General features: G+C 36.5%; 3 protein-coding genes across 12 annotated transcripts in view; 1 reads left to right on the top strand and 2 right to left on the bottom strand.

Moving 5' to 3' along the window:
* Positions 1-766: 766 nt before the first annotated feature.
* LOC116006182 (sodium/hydrogen exchanger 2-like) lies at positions 767-7283 on the bottom strand. 3 transcript variants are annotated; one of them, XM_031246469.1, is made up of 15 exons: positions 7038-7283; positions 6426-6730; positions 5196-5314; positions 4702-4799; positions 3957-4016; positions 3808-3854; positions 3526-3720; positions 3314-3360; positions 3093-3159; positions 2880-2980; positions 2678-2779; positions 1981-2119; positions 1848-1910; positions 1526-1609; positions 767-1425 (listed from the first exon to the last, which is right to left on the bottom strand). In XM_031246469.1, the coding sequence occupies exons 2-15, from the start codon at positions 6594-6596 to the stop codon at positions 1090-1092; spliced, it is 1629 nt and encodes a 542-aa protein (XP_031102329.1). In that variant the 5' UTR covers positions 6597-6730; positions 7038-7283; the 3' UTR covers positions 767-1089. The 3 variants fall into 3 exon arrangements, with proteins under 3 accessions (XP_031102329.1, XP_031102331.1, XP_031102330.1); XM_031246471.1 differs by lacking the exon at positions 7038-7283 and adding an exon at positions 6955-6985; XM_031246470.1 differs by lacking the exon at positions 7038-7283 and adding an exon at positions 6880-6950.
* Positions 7284-12286: 5003 nt separating this feature from the next.
* Positions 12287-21204, top strand: LOC116006256 (DEAD-box ATP-dependent RNA helicase 42). Of its 7 annotated transcripts, none has more exons than XR_004095085.1 (5): positions 12287-12476; positions 12798-16397; positions 16589-16711; positions 20112-20211; positions 20773-21204. XR_004095085.1 is itself a non-coding variant. In XM_031246559.1 (3 exons), exon 2 carries the CDS (start codon positions 12869-12871, stop codon positions 16394-16396), a length of 3528 nt encoding a protein of 1175 aa, XP_031102419.1. In that variant the 5' UTR covers positions 12287-12476; positions 12798-12868; the 3' UTR covers position 16397; positions 20112-20706. The 7 variants fall into 7 exon arrangements, 1 of the variants encoding a protein (XP_031102419.1); XR_004095086.1 differs by lacking the exon at positions 20773-21204 and adding an exon at positions 20515-20720; XR_004095084.1 differs by lacking the exon at positions 20773-21204 and adding an exon at positions 20365-20720.
* Positions 21205-22640: 1436 nt separating this feature from the next.
* Positions 22641-23384, bottom strand: part of LOC116006258 (probable serine/threonine-protein kinase At1g54610) — a 7758-nt gene continuing 7014 nt past the window's right edge. For both annotated transcript variants that reach the window (XM_031246560.1, XM_031246561.1), the window contains exon 8: positions 22641-23312. In XM_031246560.1, coding sequence (XP_031102420.1) covers positions 23019-23312 — 294 coding nt within the window. In that variant the 3' untranslated portion in view covers positions 22641-23018. The remainder of the gene's footprint in view (positions 23313-23384) is intronic.

Here is a 23384-nt window from a genome sequence, read left to right as displayed (position 1 = left end):
GACAAAAATTACTTGAAAGGTTTTTTCCTATATTTTTCTAACTCAAATGGGTCAACTTTGAGAACCAATTTCTCATTCACCCATTATCAGTTTTGAGAGTACAATATATCAATCTTTTCGTCTAACTACGAAGAACACGAATCCACTTTGACCCGACACAAATCGAAAGTGGACCCCACATATATTTGTACCACAATATTGCCAGTAAAATGCCATTTTATGCTAATTTTTTTCCAACAGTTATTTGTCCAGAGAATATCAACGTGTTGAAGGAAGAAGATGATATATAGTGAAGGGCAATATCATCTTCACTATATATCATCTTTTTCCTCCAACACAACGCTCTACGGTCAACCAACAATTACTCAACTGATTATCCCATTACTCCCATGTAAATTTTTTCTCTAATATAGTTATACTTACTGAATATCAAAATATAAGTGTACCTCAAGATCTTACAATAACTAACCGACAAGTAATTAAATTAATGAATATGATGCAATAATGTAAATTATCTACCTATTGCATTTATACACTTATTTTAGAACACTGAATTTTTGTGATATTTGTTGCATGCAAGGAAGACTCATACTATAATTGCATTTATACACTTATTCATACTCATATTCGATGTTATAATTTATATAATTGTATATCAATTCAAATATTTCTTAAAATATTATAACAAATTCATTCCGTGCAACACACGGGTGAAAATACTAGTAAAAATAAAAACAATTACTAAGAGTCAAAACATAGAGCCAAATTGATAATTCAGCCATTATTGTTTCATAAAAAATACTCCGTACCAAATAATATATGCTACAAAATACAAATGAGGTACTAAAATGCACCAACATTCATACAAAATAAAACTTTTTGTTTGAGAATACAAAATAAAACTTTTATGAAGTAGCAATGCAACCTAGCTATTGAAAAGACTTTCACCCTGCCCCAGAGCCCATTTCAAAAGAGGGGCAACCAGAATCACCTATTATACAACTTATACTATTTCACCCAGCAGCTTTCTCAGACTCCCTTGATAGCAAATCCTTTACCATATACATTATTTGTATTGTTTGTACCTCCTCATCTAGGGCTCTGCTCAGCTGGTGAGCTCGCGACAAATGGAACGAATCCCCGCCCGCCAAACACGGGGCGCATAAACGAATCATCAAACTTACGCCAATAGCGGTGCACAGTGTGGGTTGGCGTCCTTAGCAGCATGCGTAAGGCAGTTGGTCGAGTAACTTCAGGCCCGGCTATCGGGTCGCTTTCTGAGTCCTGTTGGTTGTCCAGAAGTGGCACCGCGAAGTGCTTTGGACTATTAGGCTCGGACGTTGTCATCGACGAATGACCGCTCGATAGCTGCTTGTGCGGGGGTAGCAGAAGATTTATGAGAGGTTGCGTCATCAACCCGAACACCTAAAAGCATCACCAAAAAACACAACACCGTAAGATTTCATCTGGGATCTAGGCGAATCGGAGAAGAGAAAAAAAGGCTCGAAAATGTGTAGGTCCTTACAACTGTGCTGAACAGAACAACCGTAACAGTACTTGTAATCATTATTGCATTCTCGTGCAATGAAGTATGCCCCGAGGTTGTAAACTGCACCAGTGCATAAACATCTTAATCAAACAATACAAGGAAATGGAAAGACCACCCGGCCAGCTTCTTTCTTTTACGAGGTCATAGCTGACTAGCTCAAATCAAGAAGACTGGGATTCGAACTCGTGACATTGTGGATACAAGTTTGTATCCTTAGCTAACTTGGCTGGGGTTACCCCAACCAGCTTCTTTCTATTCTAAGTGACAACGTAACATTTTGTGCACTATTATACTTTACCTTATTATATGCAAGTGCGATTGAGACGGCGCCTCTCATTAGACCAGCCCACCAAATTATGATCTAAAGAGACAAGAGTAAGATTACTTGTAAAAGATAATATAAAACGAGAATTTTGTAGAAAACTCCTTACTTGTTGCCTGAACGATATCTTGTCAGAAGAGTTTTTCTTTGCTAAGTTGGATAAAAACGACAAAGGGAATACGAATGCAGCTCTGCCTACTAAGATTAGGCCTACCAATATTGAGCTCACTGCAACTGATGTTCCCGGACTGAAAGAAAAATAAATAAATAAATACAAGAAGATTTATGAGTTTCGTGAACCATAGTTGAAAATAAACAAATGTGAGGAATACCCGCACCACATAGTAGATTTCCTTTATGGTATTTAATGTGTTTTATTGCTTATATCTTTTAGAATTGTTATAATTTTTTTTTTTGAATACGGGCAGGACTGCCTGCACTCGAACCCACCACCTCCCATATAAAGGAAAGGGTTTGATGCCACTGGACTACAAGGTCCTTGGCATTAGAATTGTTATAATAAACCACACTAAAAGACTGCATCTAATTAAAATTTTTTTTTTGACTGCGACTGCATCTAATTAATTAGCTAGTCTAACTTTATAAACCCATATATTCTTTCTTATTTCTTTTTCTTCGACGTGGGACTCTTAACAAGAACTAAATTTCTTGAAGTTAATACTAGGTGTTGACCAATAGTTTATAACATATTTCGGAGGGGGAATACTTCTGATTGACAACGAAATATTATTTCTTGCTGCATTCAAGCATACAAGGACTATAGGTGTAACCCGTATTCAACATACCTATTTTTCACAAATGTCCATTTATCGATATCCAAGGCATCCATACCAACATAGAGGAAGATAAATGTCTCTGCAACAAATGACAGAGTTGCAAAGGAATGCCTGCAACCAAAACGGAAGTAGGATTGAACCTAATTCTCAAACGTGTGTTACAATAACGAGAACTTGCAAAGACTCGAAGAGAGGCTTTGTAGAAGCATACCTAGTAGTGACCCTTGAGCTCTCGGTAACATTGTGCCATGTATAATGAGACATCACAATTCCACAGAAGAATACAGTAAGTATGCCGCTTAGATAGAATAACTGCAAAACACGAAAAAGTTCACTAAATTGCAACACGAGAATTTGTTTAAACGGAAAGCAAGCAGTTCAGCACAACAACAACATTAGCGTCACAACTTAACTAGGATCGTACCTCTGCCATTATATAAGACAAGTAAGACATGAGCATCATAAGGGCAACCTCACGATCGGTTGAGTGCCTGTCATCACATATTAAATAAATGAAATTAACTAAGAGGTCAAAACGACAAGTTAACCATTAATAACTAAACAAAAGATGAAAGTGCCAAGTCAAAAACACCAAAAAGTTGGAAGGAAACCCGAGTCTCATAGAGATTGTTTACACCGATTTACCTGCCAAAGTATAGCTTTTTGATAACATAAGCACAAAGCAGTCCAATCTGCGGCAGCATGAATAAGAAGTCAAATTGCAATTGAAATACAAATGTGAAGACAAGAAAACAAGCGGATAGAAACAAACAGCCTCACACTCGTACAAACACACGGGGGTAGATGCATGTATGCAGACACAAGGTGAGAGATAGCTAGTCGGGAGAGGGACTTACTGCCACGCCCAGAAAAGTGCTTGAGATAAATAAATAGAAGAAGTTTCCAATGAAATGAAGCCCAATTTTTGGATCAAAACTAGTCATGTCAAAACTTTGAATAGCATTAAAAAGGACCACAGATGTAGCATCGTTGACAACCCCTTCTCCAAACACGAGACTGTAAAGTAGGGGTGTCTCGTCCTGGCTGAGCACCTGTTGCATAAAATAAAATTTATTTTCGGCTATAATGTGCCTTCACCGAATTGAATATGTCGGTTCATAAATCATAATATTCAGTACCTGCAATGTGCAAACAGAATCGGTTGCAGCAAATATTGCACCAATTGCTGAATTGAAAATAAAAGGAAAAAAAAAAAAAAGTTGTTAGAATCAATAAGCATGAAGATACATGTGCGTGTGTGTGTAAAGAAGACGAATATACATGATACCTAAATAATCTCCAAAATCCAGAAAGTCAATATTTAACTTCTTGAAAATTTTGACCGCACCTAAATCATATAGAGACAGCAATATGAGTTGATAATATACCAATCCCATTTATAAAGAAACCAACAGAACACATTCCTTTAAACAGGAAAGCCATTTAAGCATCATGAGGTTATGAAAAATGTTCACCGTAATATTTGGACACAGTCTAGAGACTCACCCCGAGCACCTTAGGAAATGAAGCAAGCAACAATGTATTCCAAGCATTTACTTCATTCACATTATTTCCGAAAAGTTTTCAATGACCATTGTAGCTATGAATTTATATTCTCCCTTACTCGTCTTACTTTCTACATGCTACTATGGTATTACACATTAAATCCAGTAAGCAGAACATTTCCAATGACAGACCTTTTACACTCCCTCGATCCCATTTGTCATATTTACCATTCACAAATCAAGCCAGCTTTCTTCTTTCTTTGATCATTTCCTTTAACAATTTCTTATCATTTTCAAATTTTGATTTCTACAAGAAAAAACACACTTTCTATATAGACCCAAAAAACTGGAATCATAAATAAATCAATGATAGTAAATTAGCACCTAGCCACATATATATTCCACTTGTATTCACACACATAAAATTGTGGGACAAACATTTAAATGATTTAAGTCACAACATAAATTTTATTTCGGGACAAAGAAGGCATTAGCTGGTAATAAGAATGTCGAGGTTTTGATTAGTACCAAATGATATAATAGAACAGCTAATAAGTGTGCCAATAGCTCCAAACAGCATAATTGTCATGAAGTTCACGAAAAACTGCTTCTTTTTCACCTGAAACCTGGTATAGAGTAATGCATTTATAAAGAAAAAAAAAAATTATTTGGCAGAATTACACACTGAACCACGAGATTACCAAACTAAATTTCAAGTTAGGAATCAAATAACTACTCTAACAACCTCAATAACGAATGTGATGCTCATATTCATAGTTTTTCCGGAATTAGTTATCGATTTTCATCCTTTTAAATTACCGTGCTCAAATTTTAATTGCTACCAACAAAAAGAACAGCTTCTCTGCACAATACAATTCATGCTTTTCAATACAAATACCAATAACTTTCAGTTATAAGGTAATAACTGTTAATTTCCCCCACAAAAGCATTTTATACAAGGAAGATATAAATTCACACGAGTAAAAAAACAATATAGAGGTCATTAAAAATCTAAGATTTACCCAGCATTGAAAATTATAGGTGGCAGGAGATATATAAAAAAAAGATCTTCGCTAAAGACGAGAAGATGTGAACTCTTTCCTCCGCTAAGGAGCAAAATAACAACTCCGGTGCACAAACCCTGCCATCAATGCATAATAGATACAATACAATATTAATACTACTGTAGACAGAAATATAATTGAAAATAGCAAAACACATATAGAAATTTTATTCTAAACATCATTAACCAATTGTGAAGGAACATAAAGATTAAAATAATAACAATAATGATGATAATAACAAACTATATTATAATTAAATTATCAGTTAACCATATACCTTTTTCTTTCCATGCCACTCTCACAACACTATGACTTTTTTGGTATATTTGAGAAGAATCAATTTTTTTTTTGAGTACTATTGACCACGTTACATGTAGTATCTGTGACTTTGTCTATATATACTTTCTCAACCTACTGAAACCCATCGAGTCAGTATCACCCCCACTGAGATTCGAACTCATGACCTCCCATTTGGGAGTATCACTTCATGCCAATATTAAACCAATGATTTTCTAACCAGACTCACATGCTAGAAGGCTTTTGGAGGTTACTATCAATTGTTATACCATGGATCCGACGAACATTCAGTAGGTAAATTGTGAACATTCAGAGGATGTTTGGTTGGGAGGATAATATTAGGGAGGAAAGGAATTGTAATTCAGTGGAAAAAGAATAAAGTGAAAATTTAAATTACATTGTTTGGTAAGCATGAATATAATGATCGGGAATTGAAAGAGAAGAAATGAATAAAGACTAAAATCCTTATATAATAATATAATAATAAGAAGAAGAAGGGTAAAATAGTTATTTGCAATAAAATTAATTGCAATACTTAGGGACCCTTGGAATTGCAATTCCTCCAATTAAACCATGGATTGTAATTCCACAATTTCATGGAGTTTGGTAGGAATGGAATTACAATTCCATGATTTACATCTTACCAAACACCTCATTAGTAGGTAAATTATGTATTTTGGACACGGGTCCACATTGCAAGGTAGACCCCGATCCACAGAATAATTTGCCACTCTATGATCTAACAGATCTATATTTTACTTCCTTTCCCACCCAAAAAAAAAAAAAAAAAAAAACACACACACACAAACACAAACACACACACAACATTCTTTTGGATTAAAAGAAGGGAACATATAACCAATATGAACAATAATAAGCATGAAATCTCACAATTATAAGGGCAGTAATGGATTCGTTCACCCAGCGATTCTCCTCGAGTAGATGGCCAAGAACAATGCATGCGCAAAGCAGCGCAACAAAGAGGTTCATCGACACAACGGAAGCATGATCAGACGTGAACAAATCCGAACTTTCGAGGAAAGAAGATAATCCGAACGCCATTTTTGTCTTCCCCTTTTTCTACCACAAAATCCAAAACAATTTTTGTAATAAACCTTTTCCCAATGTCATTACCGTGGTTTCTGTTCACGTATCCGGGCTGCCCATTCCAATCCCTCCCCAAAACATAAAAATCACTGCAAAGAAACAAACTTTCCGCATGTCAGGAATCAAACCATTCCGAATCAAACCCACCAATATCGCAAATTTTCTCTCATTTTACAAAATAATAATATAAAAAGAGGAAATGCATGCAAAACTCATACGCATATATGAAATCAAATACCCTTTGGACAAAAACCAAAAAAATAGCATAAGATCGGAAACAGATCAGAAACCCGAAAAAACAAATAAAATTTACATGCAAATCCCAAGATAGAGCTGGAAAGATGAATGATAAAGAATGGACCTTGAGTTTTCAAAAAAAAAAAAAAAAGAATGGACCTTGAAAGGTGAAATGTGGGGGTGCTGAAAATCTCAGGATTAACGTGACTCTCTCTCTTTTTCTGTTTCTCTGTCTATATTATACGGATTCATGTACCCATCTATCTGAAAATTTCTGTAGCCTACATTCTCAATACGTGTACATGCTCAATACTTGTAAAATGAACGACAACTCTCCTATCAGTATTTAAAGCAGCAGAACCCCAGATGTCAACTGCCAATTTTTTTTAGTTTTTTTTGTTTCCTTCTCTCTCCGCCTCATTTTTTAAGTTAATTATTATTTTTAATTCATTAATTTTTAAAATAGAGAGACTGAATTCACACAAAATTAGGTAGAAGAATTAAATTTAAACAAACATTTAAGTCTACCTAATTTTTGTCAATTTAGTTTCTCTAATTGAATTTTTTGACAAAAAATAGGTAGACTTATTAAATTAAATTAAACAAACATGGATGCTTAATTTTACTTCTTCTACCTAATTTTGTGTTAATTCAGTCTCTCTATTTTAAAAATTAATGAATGGTTAAATATAACTTATAAGTTATAAGTGCATCGTGTCCAAAATGATAACAAGATTTATGTCAACTTCTTTTTCATATAGGTGATTCTTACGCTTAGAATTTAGTGAATTTAGTTTCTCATTCTCATTCATCATGGCCTCGACTGATGCGAGAACTCATGACCTCCCATATGAGAGAACCACTACTCTGCCATCTGAGCACAAGGTGTTTGGCAGCTATTTATTAATATTATTATGTTTATGTCCTATATGTCTAGACTTACCGTTATACTTATTACTATATGCCATTCAAATTGCCGCTTGACTATCGTAATGCATACAAATTGGAGGTACATGTTTTCCCAACTAGGAATATCATTTTAAAAATGGCATAGCCATCCAACATCTTCACTAAACTTGTATAAGTTTATTAGCTAGACTCCATTGTGAATCTAGCTATCATGATTTGTTTTAAGGATTACCATGATACAGTTGAACCTGGTATCATGAACACGTAGCCACTTCTGGACTTAGAGTCCTTGATACTCAATATCCAATTAGCGTCATTATACCCTTCTAGTATAGCTAGATAGTATAGTGTAGTCCAAGGTCGCAAGAAGTATCTCATTATCCTCATGATTACCTTGAAGTGCTCTTCACTGGGGTTACTAGTAGTTGTATATCTACTAAATTTACTAACCAAAAAGGTAATATCTAGGCTAGGCCAACTCATTAGATACACTAAACGTTTAATAATCCTAACATATTCTATTTGAAAAATACACTCTCCTCAACTTTTAGATATATGCAATATGTTTGTTAATATCTAACGGCATTCTAGCCAATTGAGTATTGTTAAATTTCTCAATGATTAATATAATGAGAGTGACTCAACACAAGTAGGTCATCTAGTATTCTAATGATTTTTATCCTATGGATTAAATTGGTCAAACTCATACCCTTCATATCAAATCTCGAATTTAACATACAAATTTTTTTTTTTTTTGTAGAATTGATCATTTGATCATTACTACCCACGATGAGTATATCATCCATGTACGTATAAACATAGAATGACATAACCATCTAACATACTATTTAATTAGACACACTTGTTACTCTTGTTTATCTTAAATCCATTAATCATCATTGCATGATCAAATTTTGTATGTCATTGTTTAGACGCTTGTTTTAAACGGTAGAATGATTTACCAATTTACAAACTTTATTCTCTTGGCCTGGAACGATAAAGCAGTCAAGTTATTCCATATAAATCTCTTCATTTAAGTCGCCATTTGAGAAAATTGTTTTCACATTCATATGATGAACTTACAAGTTTCGCAATGCTCCAATGACAAGTATCATCCTAATAAACTTTATTCTCGTAATGACTGATAAGTGCATGTTTGATCATATATTTATCCCATATTTAAATCTATATTTACCACTTAATATTAATATTATGTTCATAATGGATCATAATTGATGAAAATCATATATAATTGAACATAATATTAATATTAGGAACTTTGTGTCATAATTGTTGTTAATTAGATGATTTAATCCTAATCTTATTGTTAATTAGGCAAAGTGGCGTGAGGATGGAATTCTTTGAAGACAAAAAATATGCAAAGTGGTAATAGTGTGATGAGCATGTGGACAAAAGGGAAGATGACAAAACAACTTGGTGGAAAGTAAAAAGTGGAAGACAAAAGGCATGAAATCATGGAAGGAAACATGGAGCATATTTGGGCCAAAACCAAAAAGAAAGTGCAGAATTTCTGGAGGACAATAGGCGTCTGTCTGCGTCCTGAAACAGACGCCTATTGTCAATTTACACACTGCCCAAATTTCAGCACTTTCGCCGCGGCGAGAATTAGGCTCGCCGCGGCGAAAATCGTTGACCATGCGCGAGAATTCTGCAGTCCAAATTCCAATTTTGCCCCTGCCTTTGCCCAACTATAAATACCCCTCATTTCTCCATTCTTCAATATCCAATTTTCATATTAGATTAGTCCCTTTTCTCTCTTTAATCCTTTTCTACTCCTTTCAAAATGTAGACCTCCAAGTGAGGATTGTTTAGTAGTGTAGGAGTAGATTAGGATTTATTTTGTAATAAGAAGAGAGATGATGCAAGATTAGGAGCTTCAACCGTTGGACCGAGGAGAAAGCGATGAGAATTTCTTTCCCTCTTTTCCTTTACTTATCTTGAATTAATCTTGTATCTAGATGCTTGTTCTTAATTTATTTGGATTATAGATTGTGTTTATGTCTAGATTGTTGTTTGTTCTTATTTATTATGAATTGTTAGTTTAGCTTCTATGAGTTGTTGTGTGCAAGACTTGTTATTAAAAGTGTGTGATTATTGGATCCAATTACATGCTTGTTTGTTGTTGTGTCACGGTGAGAATCGGGCATGACTAGAACACTCTTGCCACACCTATGATTTATACAATGCGAGAGCTTGATAAATTGTAGGGGGATTTCTCGGCTAATCTTCGGTTCCTTCACTGGCGAGAGCGGGTTGGAATTTAGAAGTTAGCCAAAACGGTTCCTTCACGGGTGACAGCGTGTTGGAATCTAGAGGTTAGTTTAGGCTACCCCCTCACAACTTGTAGGATTAACTTGGGTTTGGGAATGTTGATTTGCTTAGGATCTTTAAAACGAGCCTCGCTTGTAGACTACGAGAGTAGATAACTTGCGGTTTGGCACACTCGGGTAGATCACGAGAGTGGCACCGGGGACTTTAGTGCATTTCCTCCATTCACAAGGGATAAAACTTCTTTTCTACATTTGTTTGACACATGATAGATATTGACCCGATCCATATCCTTACATATGTTGCATCTAATATATCTATCTTCATTTGTTGTTTTTATTTTTGTTATTTAGTTTTGTTGTTATAACCATGTTATTGTCGAACTAGCTTCACAAGAATCAATCCGAGTTAGTGCTTGACCAACCATTCCCTGTGGATCGATAACCCCGGAATACTCCGGGTATTTGCGTGTACCTAAAAGCTACAACCAATGACAAAATAAGTATCGAAGTAATGATGACCTCACGCACGGTGCATGTAACTTTTAATTGCAAGTCTAACCTTATACTTCTCAATGGAACCATCCGATTTCATATTCCATCTAGACCCGATTGGATTCTAATGGCTTATAACGGCCCCGATAAAATCTAACTAGTTCCAAAGTATGATTCTGTAAAATGAAACTTCACTTTTTATAGCCGCTTTCCGCATTGGTCCTTCAGTAAAAATCACAACTTCCACGTAAGTTCAAGACTCATTTTCTAACATACTAACATGCCAAAAAATACAGTTCATTTTTTTAATAAATTAGAGTATTAGGCTCATACTCCAACAAATATATTAGAGAATTTTGGACCAACAGATTTTTCAATCCTAGATCGTTTGCTACGTCTAAGCTCGAGCTCAGGTTCATTTCTAAACCCCCAGTTCTCATTATATATAGCCACATTGAACGTCGGTTTTGACATACTAGGTCCTTTATTGGACCTACATAAAAATACATCTTCAAAGAACAATGCAATTCTCAATTCAATTATCGTGTTCTTATGTATATTTGGATTATGTGATTTATACACTAAAAATCGATAAGCACATTGTTATACTTTCAAGTTAAAAGGTCTCCTACCTTTCCACAAATCATAAGGAGTATCATTGAGTTTCTTGCGGTGTACATTGTTTAAAAGGTAATTACTTGATAAAATAGTCTCACCCCGCATATTTTATAGAGCAAGCAAACCTAAACTTATCAACATCGCATTCATCATCATCATCGCTTTTAATGTGCGATTTTTACACTCACCACTTTGATCACTTAGTCTCACCCCAATTTTATCAAAATCGCATATTGTTACATTGTAGTATCTATTCATGTATACTTTCTCGATCTCATGACCTTCCACATAGGAAAGTCATTACATGTCATTTGAACACAAGGTGCTTGGCGATTTTCTACTTCATTCTTATAAAGAATGAATTTATCAATTGTTTCATCTTTGTTTTTAAGCAAATACACATAACAATATTGTGTGCTATCGTTAATAAATGTAATAAAATATTGTTACCATATTGCATTTTTATTGATTTAAAATCGCATACATGGCTATGGATTAATTCGAGTTATTTTGCTTTCCTTTTAATCGATTTAAAAGAAATTCTTTTTAGTTTTGCCTCAATACAAATATCGCATTTTTAAAAAAACATTTTTAGCCCAAAGAATATAAGCCCTACCACCCGAGTTCAAACCTATAACTATGACCACCTATTTGGAATGGTAAACGGAATGCTATCACACTACATGATAGTTGTCATATGACCACTTTGATTTTTATACAAATCCTCTTTCAATTCTTATACAAATCAAACACTAGAAATAAAATTTTTAGTTATTCTATTCTTATCTACTAAACAATAAAATTTGAATTCTTAACTTTTTTAAGTCTAATTTTCACGTAATACCAAAAAAAAGTCTAATTTTCACGTAACAACCAAATATCTCATAAATTTTAAAAATGGAAAATAAAATATAATAGTTGATGAATAAATTGAAACATGTGTGCTCCATCTCAATTAAAAGTCTGAGCTGATAAAAAAAATTGGATTTCCAGAAAAATAAAGGGAAAATTGGAAAGGAAATAATTGTAATTTGGTCGGGATAAAACGACGACGTTACAATGTATGTTAATATGCACTATGCTTTAGTAATAGAAATCTTTCTCCTCCCAGGAGGTTCTCACTTCCGTAAAACGCCTCTTGGCTAAGCCCTAGTTTCTTGAGCGAAGAATTCAGATTCACCTAAGCTCTCGACGAATCTCTCATTGGAAAAGCTTCTGGAGAAGGTCAGGAAGGTTTCAAGTAGCACAAATTTCTCCTCGCCGAGCCGCTTCGTCGTCTCCGTTCACGGTATCACTTATTTTTTTCTCTTGCTTTGGGTGATAAATCTTTTACTGCTTTGATTTTTTTTTTAATGCAAAATTCTTTGGTAAAGTTTGAATTCTTAAGTTGCTTGTAAATGGTTGTGGCTCTTGTGTAAAGGCTTGCTCTGCAGATCGGTAAGACAGGTACAAATATGTTCGCCTGTCGGGAAAAAAGCTATTTAACGATCTCTCCCGTTTGTTTTTGCTCACTGTAGTATAATTTTTTTCCTAGATTCTGATTGAGATACACTTTCATACATGCATACATAATGAATTCAAGTTAATTCTACTTGATTTTTTCTGACAGGTTTTGCAGTTGATTCGTAGTGAAACTTAGGTTACTTGGTTTTGTCAGTTGGTTTCTCTTGTTGATTTAATATGGAAGAACCAAAGCAGAAGTCTTCTAAGAGGGAGGACTCTGAAAAGGAAGTAGAAGAGCCAAGGAGGAGGAGCCACCGTGACAGAGATGAGCACCGAGACCGTGATAAGGAGAAGAATGGAGAGAGGCACAGGGAAAGAGACAGGGAACACTACCGTGACAAGAAAGACCGCCACGATAGGGAGAAGAGTACTGATGATAAGTATAGGGAGAGAAATAGAGATAGGGAAAGGGAAAAACACAAGGATAGGCATAAAGAGAAAGAGCGGGAAAAGAGCAGCAGGGATAAGGTCTCTAAAGACAGAGAAAAGGATAGGTCTGACAGAGAGAGTGCTAAGGAGAAGGAAGACAGAGAGAGGGAGAGAGAGAAAGAGAAGGAGAAGGATCGCGAAAGAGAGAAAGAGAAGGAGAAGGATCGCGAAAGAGAGAAAGAGAAGGAGAGGGATCGAGACAGAGAGAAAGAGAAGGAGAGGGAACGCGAAAGAGAAAAGGAGAGAGAGAAAGAAAAGGAGAGGGATAAGGAAAGGGAGAGAAGAGAGAGAGATAGGAGAGAAAAAGATAGGGAGGAGAGGGAAAGGAGTAGGGAGAAGAGGGTTCGTGAAAAAGAGCGCAGGCGTGATTATAGCAGTGACGATGATGACGATGATGATGTTGATGTAAGAGATCGTGAAAGAAAGAGGCGAAGGAGAGAGAATGATCACAAGAGCAGGGATCATGAGCGAAGCAAGAAACCTATTAAGCTCAAAGATGACAGTGAAGATGGTAGCCCACTGAGAAGAAGTGATGAAGAATCATCAGAAAAGAAACAGAAGAATCTAGAAGAAGAACAAGCTGAGGAACAAAGGAAACTGGAAGAGGAGATGGAGAAGCGAAGAAGGAGAGTTCAGGAATGGCAGGAGTTGAGAAGAAAGAAGGAGGAGTCAGAGAGAGAAAAGCTTGGAGTTGCAGCAATTACTGATGAACCCAAGTCAGGCAAGACTTGGACTTTGGAAGGGGAATCTGATGATGAAGATGCTGCTCTGGAGGAAAAACAAGGCATGGATATGGATGTGGATGGACTTGCTAAGCCTTTGGACGTGGATGGAGTTGGCCCTGTAAGTTCCAATGATGTACCTGATTTAAAAATTTCACAGAATGGTGGTAATGATGCTTCTATGGATGATGATGAAATCGATCCATTGGATGCATTCATGAATTCTATGGTGTTGCCTGAAGTTGAGAAGCTTAAGAATGCTGAGGCTCCTTCTGAAGATATTAAGTCTGGTTTGAAAGATAATACTGTTATTTACAATGAAGAGAAGCCTAAAAAAGGAGTTAAAAAAGCTATGGGAAGAATCATACCTGGTGAAGATTCTGATTCAGATTATGGTGAAGTTGAAAATGATGAAGATCCTTTGGAGGATGAAGATGATGAAGAATTTATGAAACGGGTGAAGAAGACCAAGGCTGAGAAACTATCCATAGTTGACCACTCAAAAATTGATTATCCTTCTTTCCGAAAGAATTTTTATATTGAAGTTAGGGAAATTTCAAGAATGACTCCTGAAGAGGTTGCTGCTTACAGAAAGCAATTGGAGTTGAAGTTACACGGAAAGGATGTTCCAAAGCCAGTTAAAACATGGCATCAGACTGGATTGTCCACTAAGATCTTGGACACAATAAAGAAACTGAATTATGAAAAGCCGATGCCAATCCAGGCTCAGGCGTTGCCAATAATCATGAGTGGTCGAGATTGCATTGGTATTGCAAAGACGGGTTCTGGAAAAACTCTAGCTTTTGTGTTGCCAATGTTGAGACATATTAAGGATCAGCCTCCACTTGTTCCTGGAGATGGTCCTATTGGGCTTGTAATGGCCCCTACAAGAGAGCTTGTGCAGCAAATACATAGTGATATAAGAAAGTTTGCAAAGGTTATGGGCCTTAGTTGTGTGCCTGTGTATGGAGGTTCAGGTGTTGCTCAACAAATTAGTGAGTTGAAACGAGGAGCAGAGATTGTTGTTTGCACTCCGGGTAGGATGATTGACATACTTTGTACTAGTGGAGGAAAAATTACAAATCTGCGAAGAGTCACTTATTTGGTCATGGATGAAGCTGATCGGATGTTTGATATGGGCTTTGAACCTCAGATCACTAGAATTGTTCAAAATACACGTCCGGACCGCCAAACTGTACTGTTTTCCGCCACTTTTCCTCGCCAGGTTGAGACATTGGCACGCAAAGTGTTGAACAAACCTGTTGAAGTTCAGGTAGGTGGAAGGAGTGTTGTGAACAAAGATATTACCCAATTAGTTGAGGTGAGGCCAGAGAGTGAAAGGTTCCTTAGATTACTGGAAATACTTGGAGAATGGTATGAAAAGGGGAAAATTTTGATATTTGTCCATACACAGGAGAAATGTGATGCTTTGTTTAAGGAATTGCTAAAGCATGGTTATCCTTGCCTCTCACTTCACGGGGCAAAAGATCAGACTGATCGTGAGTCCACCATTATGGATTTTAAAAGTAATGTATGCAACTTGTTGATTGCAACCAGTATTGCTGCTAGAGGTTTAGATGTAAAGGAACTTGAGCTGGTGATAAACTTTGATGCTCCAAACCATTATGAGGACTATGTTCATCGTGTTGGACGGACTGGGCGAGCTGGTAGAAAAGGTTGTGCTATCACTTTTATATCTGAGGAGGATGCAAGATATGCACCTGATCTTGTAAAAGCTTTAGAACTGTCTGAACAAGTTGTTCCTGATGACCTGAAAGCACTTGCTGATAGTTTCATGGCAAAAGTTAATCAGGGACTTGAACAAGCTCATGGAACTGGTTATGGAGGTAGTGGCTTTAAGTTTAACGAAGAGGAAGATGAAGTGAGGAGAGCTGCAAAGAAAGCACAAGCAAAAGAATATGGTTTTGAGGAAGACAAATCAGATTCAGAGGATGAAGATGAAGGAATCAGAAAAGCAGGTGCTGACGTCTCTCAGCAGGTGGCTGCCCTTGCTCAGGCAGCTGCTCTTGCTGCTGCTACCAAAGCAAATGTCGCTCAACTTCCGGGTTCAGTCCAATTTCCTCAGCTACCGCCTCATGGTGGAGTACCTGGTCCTCTTGCCAATATTCTTCCAGGAAATGGACTGCTAATTGCCCCTAATGATATGTCAGCTACTGCAGCAGCATTTCTTGCTGCCAAGAATTTGCAGCAGAACTTGGCTAGGCTTCAGAATGAGGTCATGCCTGAGCATTATGAAGCAGAATTGGAGATAAATGATTTTCCCCAAAATGCTCGTTGGAAGGTGACACACAAAGAGACACTAGGTCCTATTTCAGAATGGACTGGAGCTGCCATCACTACTAGGGGTTATTATATCCCACCTGGAAAGGTACCTGGACCTGGGGAAAGAAAATTATACTTGTTCATTGAGGGTCCTACAGAACAATCTGTCAAGAGGGCAAAAGCTGAGCTAAAACGTGTTTTGGAGGACATAACAATGCAAGCAACCTCACTTCCGGGTTCAGCCCAGCCAGGACGATACTCGGTTGTTTAAGGTACTTTCCATAAATGACCAATATTTAGTAGGGAGGTTCTAAAGCATCATATGCTTATGCATTGCAATTTATTGAATTTATATCGTTTATCTTTTGATCTGTTAAAAATTGGTACTTTTTAAATTTGTTGATTTGGTCATTTGTTCTTTATTTCCAAAAATTGAACTATTACTCCTATTTTGATGTATTAGATTTCCCTTTGGTGGACTTCTATTGGTCGCTGCTCCTTGTTTACACATTTAGTTAATTTTCATTAAAGGGAGAGAAGAAAACACAATGTATGTGCTATGACCTGGATGCTGTGGATTTTCAAGGTAGGAATTTTATATAGATCACATAATTTAGAATTTATTCATGCTCGGGTAATGATCTCTTTTGGATTAACTTGTCATCCAACTTTGCATGATGACTTTTTCTGTGTTCTGTTGGGTTGATTATCTCCTCTTATTCCCTTAAATTACTCAGAGGCAAATTGTGGTTTATTTTGTTTATCACATCTTGTTGGATTGTGTTATGTACTCAGATGATGCATGTGTCACAATGAGATTAGGGTTATTGGAGGTTGTCTGCGGGTTGCCTATGTTGAGAGATGAATTAAACGAATGAGGGTGAAAAGGCAAAACTTGACTTTAATTGGGAGAAAAAGATATTTGAAATGTTTTGAGAGTTTTTCCACCTCTAATTTTATCTTAACTTCTTGCTTGTCTCTTTTATTAGAATGAAAATCTGTTAGAGTAAAGAGCAAATGAGGAAGAAGCAATACAGAATTAATGGGATTAAAATGAAAAGGAGCAAACATGGATGCTGTAAAGTATCATCCAACAAGAATGGATTCTTGCCCAACTACAATAGCTATTATTTTCTAATCAATATTCAATGCCTCAACACTAGGGGAGGCTCTGTATTTATAGTCTAATATACAATGAATAAATTAAGTATATAGCATAAATTATGTGATTTGTCTTCCCCTGATTTTCTGCTCCAATCCCATTGACCTGCAAATTTGATGCTTGATTGATTGGTTACATTGCATTTCCATTTGTATTACAACTTTAGTACCTTATCATTATCCCCTTTATATAGGAGGGTTACAAAATCTAAATAAAACCTAAAAAGGAAGGAGAATCATTAAGGCTCCTTACCGCAATTATTTGACATCAATAAAGGAAATAAATCAATTTCAAATAGCAAAGATATTTTAGAATCAATTAATCAATCTCATGATTCTCTGAATCATAACATCACTTCCGTCTAGGACATAGCTTATCCTCAAGCTTGAAAAAAGAGAGGGAATGGTTTATTCTGAAGCCGTTGGTTCAATTGCATCGTCTCCTCCCTTTGTCAATAAAGCCAAGTATGTATAGTTGTTTGCAACAATGGCCCTTTACCCATAGGTCATCACAATGATAACATTTGCCCATTTTCTTCTGTTCCATCATTTGTTTCGGTGAGAGACGCTTAATGAGTGGTGGATTAAAGGTGGTTGTTGTACCACAAAAGCATTACTAGATGGATACTGGCCCATTGGAGATTGTTGTTGTGATGGTGGAGCTGAATTGCCAAGCAACTGAGTTTTGCTAGTGTACTCTCGAGCTACATTGATGGCCTCATCCAATGAAGCGGGTCTACTTCCTTCAACATCTATACGAAGGATTTCATCCAAATTGGTTGTGAAGAGATTCACTTGTGAATATAGGACATTATTGACACGGGCTAGCAGTGTTGTAGAAGGCGCCTAGCGTCTAGGTGGTGCCTAGGCGGGCGACTAAGAAAAAACAAGAGTGTACAAGGCATTTTGCACCTTTTCAAGCAAGTGCTAAAAACACTCTGAAGTCTTAAAACAACCAAGTGGCTGTGGAGTGGGCGATGGGAGATTTGGGATGTTGGCATTTAAAAAAAAAATTATAAATATAGCCGTCTAGGGATTTAGTAATTTGGGGGATTTTGGAAATTGGTTTGTTTCACACAAAACGATGTCGTTTTGAGCGAAACAAATCAATTTAAGAAAAGAACACTTGCCAAGTTGGGCGTCGAGGCCGCCTAGTCAGCAAGCCGACTAAAGGCGGCCTAAGGCTTAAAGCCCCTTGGCATAGGGGTGCTTAGTCGCTTAGGCTGATTTTTACAACACTACGGGCTAGAAGTGTTTGGAAATCATCTACGAAATCCTGTAGATCTCAGCCGCTTTGTTTGAGATTTGCAAGCTCAACAAGGGTATTGATGCTACGAGGTGGACCAAGATCATAGTTATCACGGACACAGGACGCTTGGAGGCTTCGCCTCGCCTGAAAACGGTGAGGCAAGCTCCGTCGTCTTTGACCTAATAAGAATAGAGAAGAAGAAAGCATTTCAGATCTAGTGCGTCGACTAATGTCTCCCACAGCCGTCGCCGTCGCCCTCCCACAGCCATCGCCCATCGCCGTCGCTGTTGCCCTCCCACCGCCTGAGTCGTCCTTCTTTCTTCTTCTTTCCTCTCCATTTTCTTTGGTTTTCTGCAGCTGCGACTGTTTTCCTTCCTATGGTTTTGGGTTATAAACTGCCAGCCTGCAACTTCTTTGGTCAATAATATCAGTGGGCAGTGGGCAGTGGGCAGTAAGCTAGACAGTAGGCAGTGGGCAGTACAATTTATATGTTTAATTATATATATATATATATATATATATATTATAGTATTTTTTAACTTGTCGCCTAGGCGACAAGGCGGTCGGGGGGTGCCGCGACTTAACAGGGTGCCGTGATAACTATGACCAAGATGGTGAGTGCAAGCCTCTTTGAATTGCATCCACGAAAATTGGTGGCCATCTTGGAGACGCTTTTTGTAACATAGTTGAGCAACACCAAACATATAATAGGCTGCATTGGTGACTTTTTCTTGATTGAAGTGCGTGAACCTGTCAAAAAAAAGTTCACAACAATGAAGCCACATGAGAGTCCAGGCCTCCAGAAGAAGCTGCAATGGCTGTTGTGGTAGTGGTTGATGGGTGTTTTGCGTTGCAAGGAACGTGTGCATCATCTTTGTAAGGTTCGGTACTGTTTCAAACAACACATTTACTGTCATGGTTAGGTGCTCCAGTTTTTGCATGGAGGATTGGAGATCCCTCATATCATCTTGGAGCTTTTTAAAATCACCCATGTCGACGCTCGGCAACAGAACCAAAATGTTATGTACTTAGGCGAACACACGTGTCACAGGGCGATTAGGGTTATTGGAGATTTGGAGGTTGTCTAAGGGTTGCCTATGCTGAGAGATGAATTAAACGAACGAGGGCGGAAGGGCAAAAGTTGACTTTAATTGGGAGAATAAGATACTGAGAATGTTTTGAGAGTTTTCCCACCTCTGATTTTATGTTAACTTCTTGCTTGCCTTTTATTAGAATGAAAATCCCCTCTATATAGGAGGGTTACAAAGACTAAATAAAACCTAAAACGGAAAGGAGAATCATTAAGGCTCCTTACCACAATTATTCAATATCTATAAAGGAAATAAATCAATTCAAATAGTAAAGATATTTTAGAATCAATTAATCAATCTCCTAATTTTCTGAATCTTAACAGATTGTCAGATTGATATACAAATATACTTAGAATTTCAGTTTGACCTGTTTTCTCCCTTGGAACTTGTCTATTATTTGGTTCTGCTGGACTTTCCAAGAAATTTCATTCATATGATCTATTGTGAGATGACTGCTTTTTAACTTGCAATTGCTTTTATTTCAGTTAACCTGATGGCCTAATGATGCAAGGCAGGTTTTTTGGTCACTGGTAAGAGGGTGAGAAGGGTGTGAAGAAGATTCAGAGTTGTCTTAATATCCTTGTGGTAAGCAATTCTTTGATCAAACATTTACACTATTAGATTGAATATAGCTTTCAAGAACTATAATGTTTACTTCATCGGTGAGTTTAATCTTGTGAATGTTCTTCACTTTTACTTTGTAATTGTTTCACCATATTACTGATCTTTTGAATGCAGAAAGTGAGCTTGATTTTTGCTCACACCATGACTGAAATACTCAGTACTGGTATAGAAGTCCACTAGTCTCTGTTTGATTTCTTGCCGTACCATTTACATAATTTTATTTCAGTCCTTTAAGGCTTTAATCCCTATGTTCATATATTCCAGCAATGAAGACTGAGTAGAGAGGATATCCAGCCATCAATTATTATCTCTGATTGAGGAAAACACTCTACTTTGATCCACCTTGTTTCTTTAACAAACATTTTCTTTTATGGTTTGTTTTGTTTCCAACTTTACATTATAGACAAGATGGATATTCCTATGATTTAGTGATAGAATAACCCCAAATTCTACCCAGATTTGTTTATGAAGATAAGGATGCCTATGTGTTTAAACTAAAACTTGAATTATTTATATGTACAGGGTTTTAACCTTAAGCAAGATCCATAATGTGTGTTGAACAGGTTCTTACTCAACCCTAGGGGGTGTGCACGGCCAAAACATTTTTCAAGCTGTTTGCGAAAGAACTTGTTTTAAGCTTGTTTATGTTTGTCATCTGTTAAAAACAATTTTGAAAATATAGCTGTTGTGGCTTTTGTTTTACCTCTTTTGTGGGATGTTTTGAAGCTACCACACTACCACAGAAACCTCTGAACGGATTAGTTTCAAGTAAGCTCAATTTGTTTGAAGTTGCAATATCCCCTGTAAGAGAAGGGTTCTTTGGAAGTTTTTGCTTTCATTGAAGCACTTCCATGAGTATATATTTAGAGATTTGTGAGGTCATTTAACATATCATATTTGATTCTTCAAGCTTGAATATTGAACTTATAGTGAAGGGAAAATCTTTGAGGTGAATTGGGATTCCATTGCACACATGTTAGTTGTTACATTATTTGTTAGCAGCAAAGTCTGTTTCCCCTTTGAAAACTACTTCACTACAATATTGACTCTGTTTGTTTAGGTCTCATCTCTGCCTCCTTTGCAAGCATTAGGCAAATGTGATTGTTGACCTTTTTCTTCATGACCTTTGAATTGATGAAATGTCTTTATTTGCTTCATCTCCTAAAAGTTCAGACATTTTAACAATTATGTAAAACTAATCTTCTCTTTCAAAAAAAAATAAAAAATGTAAAAGTCTTCAAATTCATCTAAAAGCTTCCTTGAGGTGGCTGCATCTACCACATGCTTTCATCCAAATATATTTATGGATTTAGGTGAGGGCTCACTAGTTCTTTTGCACACATTAACATTGGAATAATGGTATACCATTGAATGACATGCGTTGACTCCCAAAAGTTTATTGCTCTGATAAGAGTTTATATTCTTGCGAGTTGATTTCAGGAATAGTCAAATAACTATTGGCATATATGAATAGCGGCTTTCAATTGGATTATAAATGGTTCAGACTTTTAATCTTTATCAATTTTTATTATCGACTTTTAATTTGACTATAAATGGTTTTGATTATTAATTTTGTTCTTGATCAATTTAGTAAACATTAAATTTAAATTTAAAGGTTAATTAATTTTAATTTGGCTATTTAACTATTAATTTTGTTCTTGATCAATTTAGTAAAAACATTAAATTTAAATTTAAAGGTTAATTAATTAATTAATCTATATAAATCATTTATGACCACTACATATTTAAGAGATTCTAATAAAATGTTCCAATAATATTTTAGCGTTATTCCAAAATCGAGTAAAATATTTCCTTTTTGAAATATTAAATACATGCTAGAGCAAATTCTTTTAAAATGAAATTAAAAAATTATCTATAATTGTTAAACCTCAGTGGGGGCAATGTTGACTTTGTTGGGCTTCAGTAGGCTGAGAAAGTATATGGACAGATACTACATGTAACAGGGTCAATAGTATTCAAAAAAAAAAAAAACACTTAAAATTTTTAAATATTTTCACCAATAGACCTACACAAACAAAAATTTCTTCAACACAAAATGGGCAGTTAATGGTCTGGCCGAATTTTGAAGGCCCCTGCTGAACCATAAAATAAAAGAAAAATGCTTGGAAGTATTACTCTCCTCACACTTAAAAAAAAAACAATCAAAGAAAACCCTCACCCCTCCTACCCCCTCTGCTTTTATATTTTTATTTTATATCAATTGGTGTGCAAGACAACAAAAAAATAATAAAATAAAATATTCCGTAATTTAAAGAGACAGTAAAGTGTAGTATTACTCGAAAAAGATAGGAAAGTGCAAGCTAAGGAAAAAGGTTGGTTGTCTTGAAATAAAAGAGAAATGGAGTTCTGAAAAGAGGTGTAAAGCGTGGTTGGGATCAAAACTTACTAAACATTTAAAGTAACTGAAGGCACACAAGGAGGATATGATTTTTCAACGCTATTGAAACATCAAATATGGAAGCAGGCTAGGCTTGCCTCCCAAACAAATTGACCAGACAACTCCAAACAGATTGATTGATTGATTTCTCCAACTTGTGAAAGGAACAAAAATTAAATAATAATCATAATTCATAATAATCATCATAATCAGATGGACAAACTAAATGCCCTTGGTGATTTCCTGAGGAGTTTTTCAAGGCATTTGGTGCTCTACTGCTGTGGCCAGCCTCGTTTTCCTGATTAAGCCGAGGAAACAACACCGGGGCAAAGCTGAGCTCTTCTCGTAATATGCAGTATCAATCACTATTTTATCTTCTTTTCCCTGCAGATTGTTTTTTCCCATCCCGCATATCAGTTGCAGTATGCTTCTTCCGCCTTCCACCACCAGCTGTGGCAGGCTCTACTAGAGGACCTGACCAATTCTGGACGGGTTCCTTTGAATATGTGAATGAGGTGGAACTGAAAGGCACATCTGGAGGGACAAGGGAAGGATCGATGTGATGTGAAGCTCCCAAAGGAACACCAAGTCCTCCATCCTGATGGGGTGGCGGGAACTTCTCACTCTTGCTCTTTGCGTTTGCATGGGTGATGAGGCGTCGCCGCTGCAAACAACAGTCATTTATTAACACAATTCAGGCAGTATACATGAATGAGGGGGTGGGGGGGGGGGGGGG

This window comes from Ipomoea triloba, chromosome 15 (assembly GCF_003576645.1).
Source record: "Ipomoea triloba cultivar NCNSP0323 chromosome 15, ASM357664v1".
NCBI lineage: Eukaryota > Viridiplantae > Streptophyta > Magnoliopsida > Solanales > Convolvulaceae > Ipomoea > Ipomoea triloba.
Note: the sequence above shows the minus strand (reverse complement) of the source record. Positions and strands in the feature narration are given on the sequence as shown.

What these genes read in the sequence shown, in the direction of transcription:
- LOC116006256 (XM_031246559.1), top strand. Translation starts at nt 12,869, where the DNA reads ATGGAAGAACCAAAGCAGAAGTCTTCTAAGAGGGAGGACTCTGAAAAG.
- LOC116006182 (XM_031246469.1), bottom strand. Translation starts at nt 6,596, where the DNA reads ATGGCGTTCGGATTATCTTCTTTCCTCGAAAGTTCGGATTTGTTCACG. An exon ending in CCATTACTGCCCTTATAATT is followed by an intron (nt 5,315 to 6,425) that starts GTGAGATTTCAT and finishes CATTGATGGCAG; the next exon opens with GGTTTGTGCACCGGAGTTGT. An exon ending in TCGCACTTGCATATAATAAG is followed by an intron (nt 1,610 to 1,847) that starts GTAAAGTATAAT and finishes GCACTGGTGCAG; the next exon opens with TTTACAACCTCGGGGCATAC.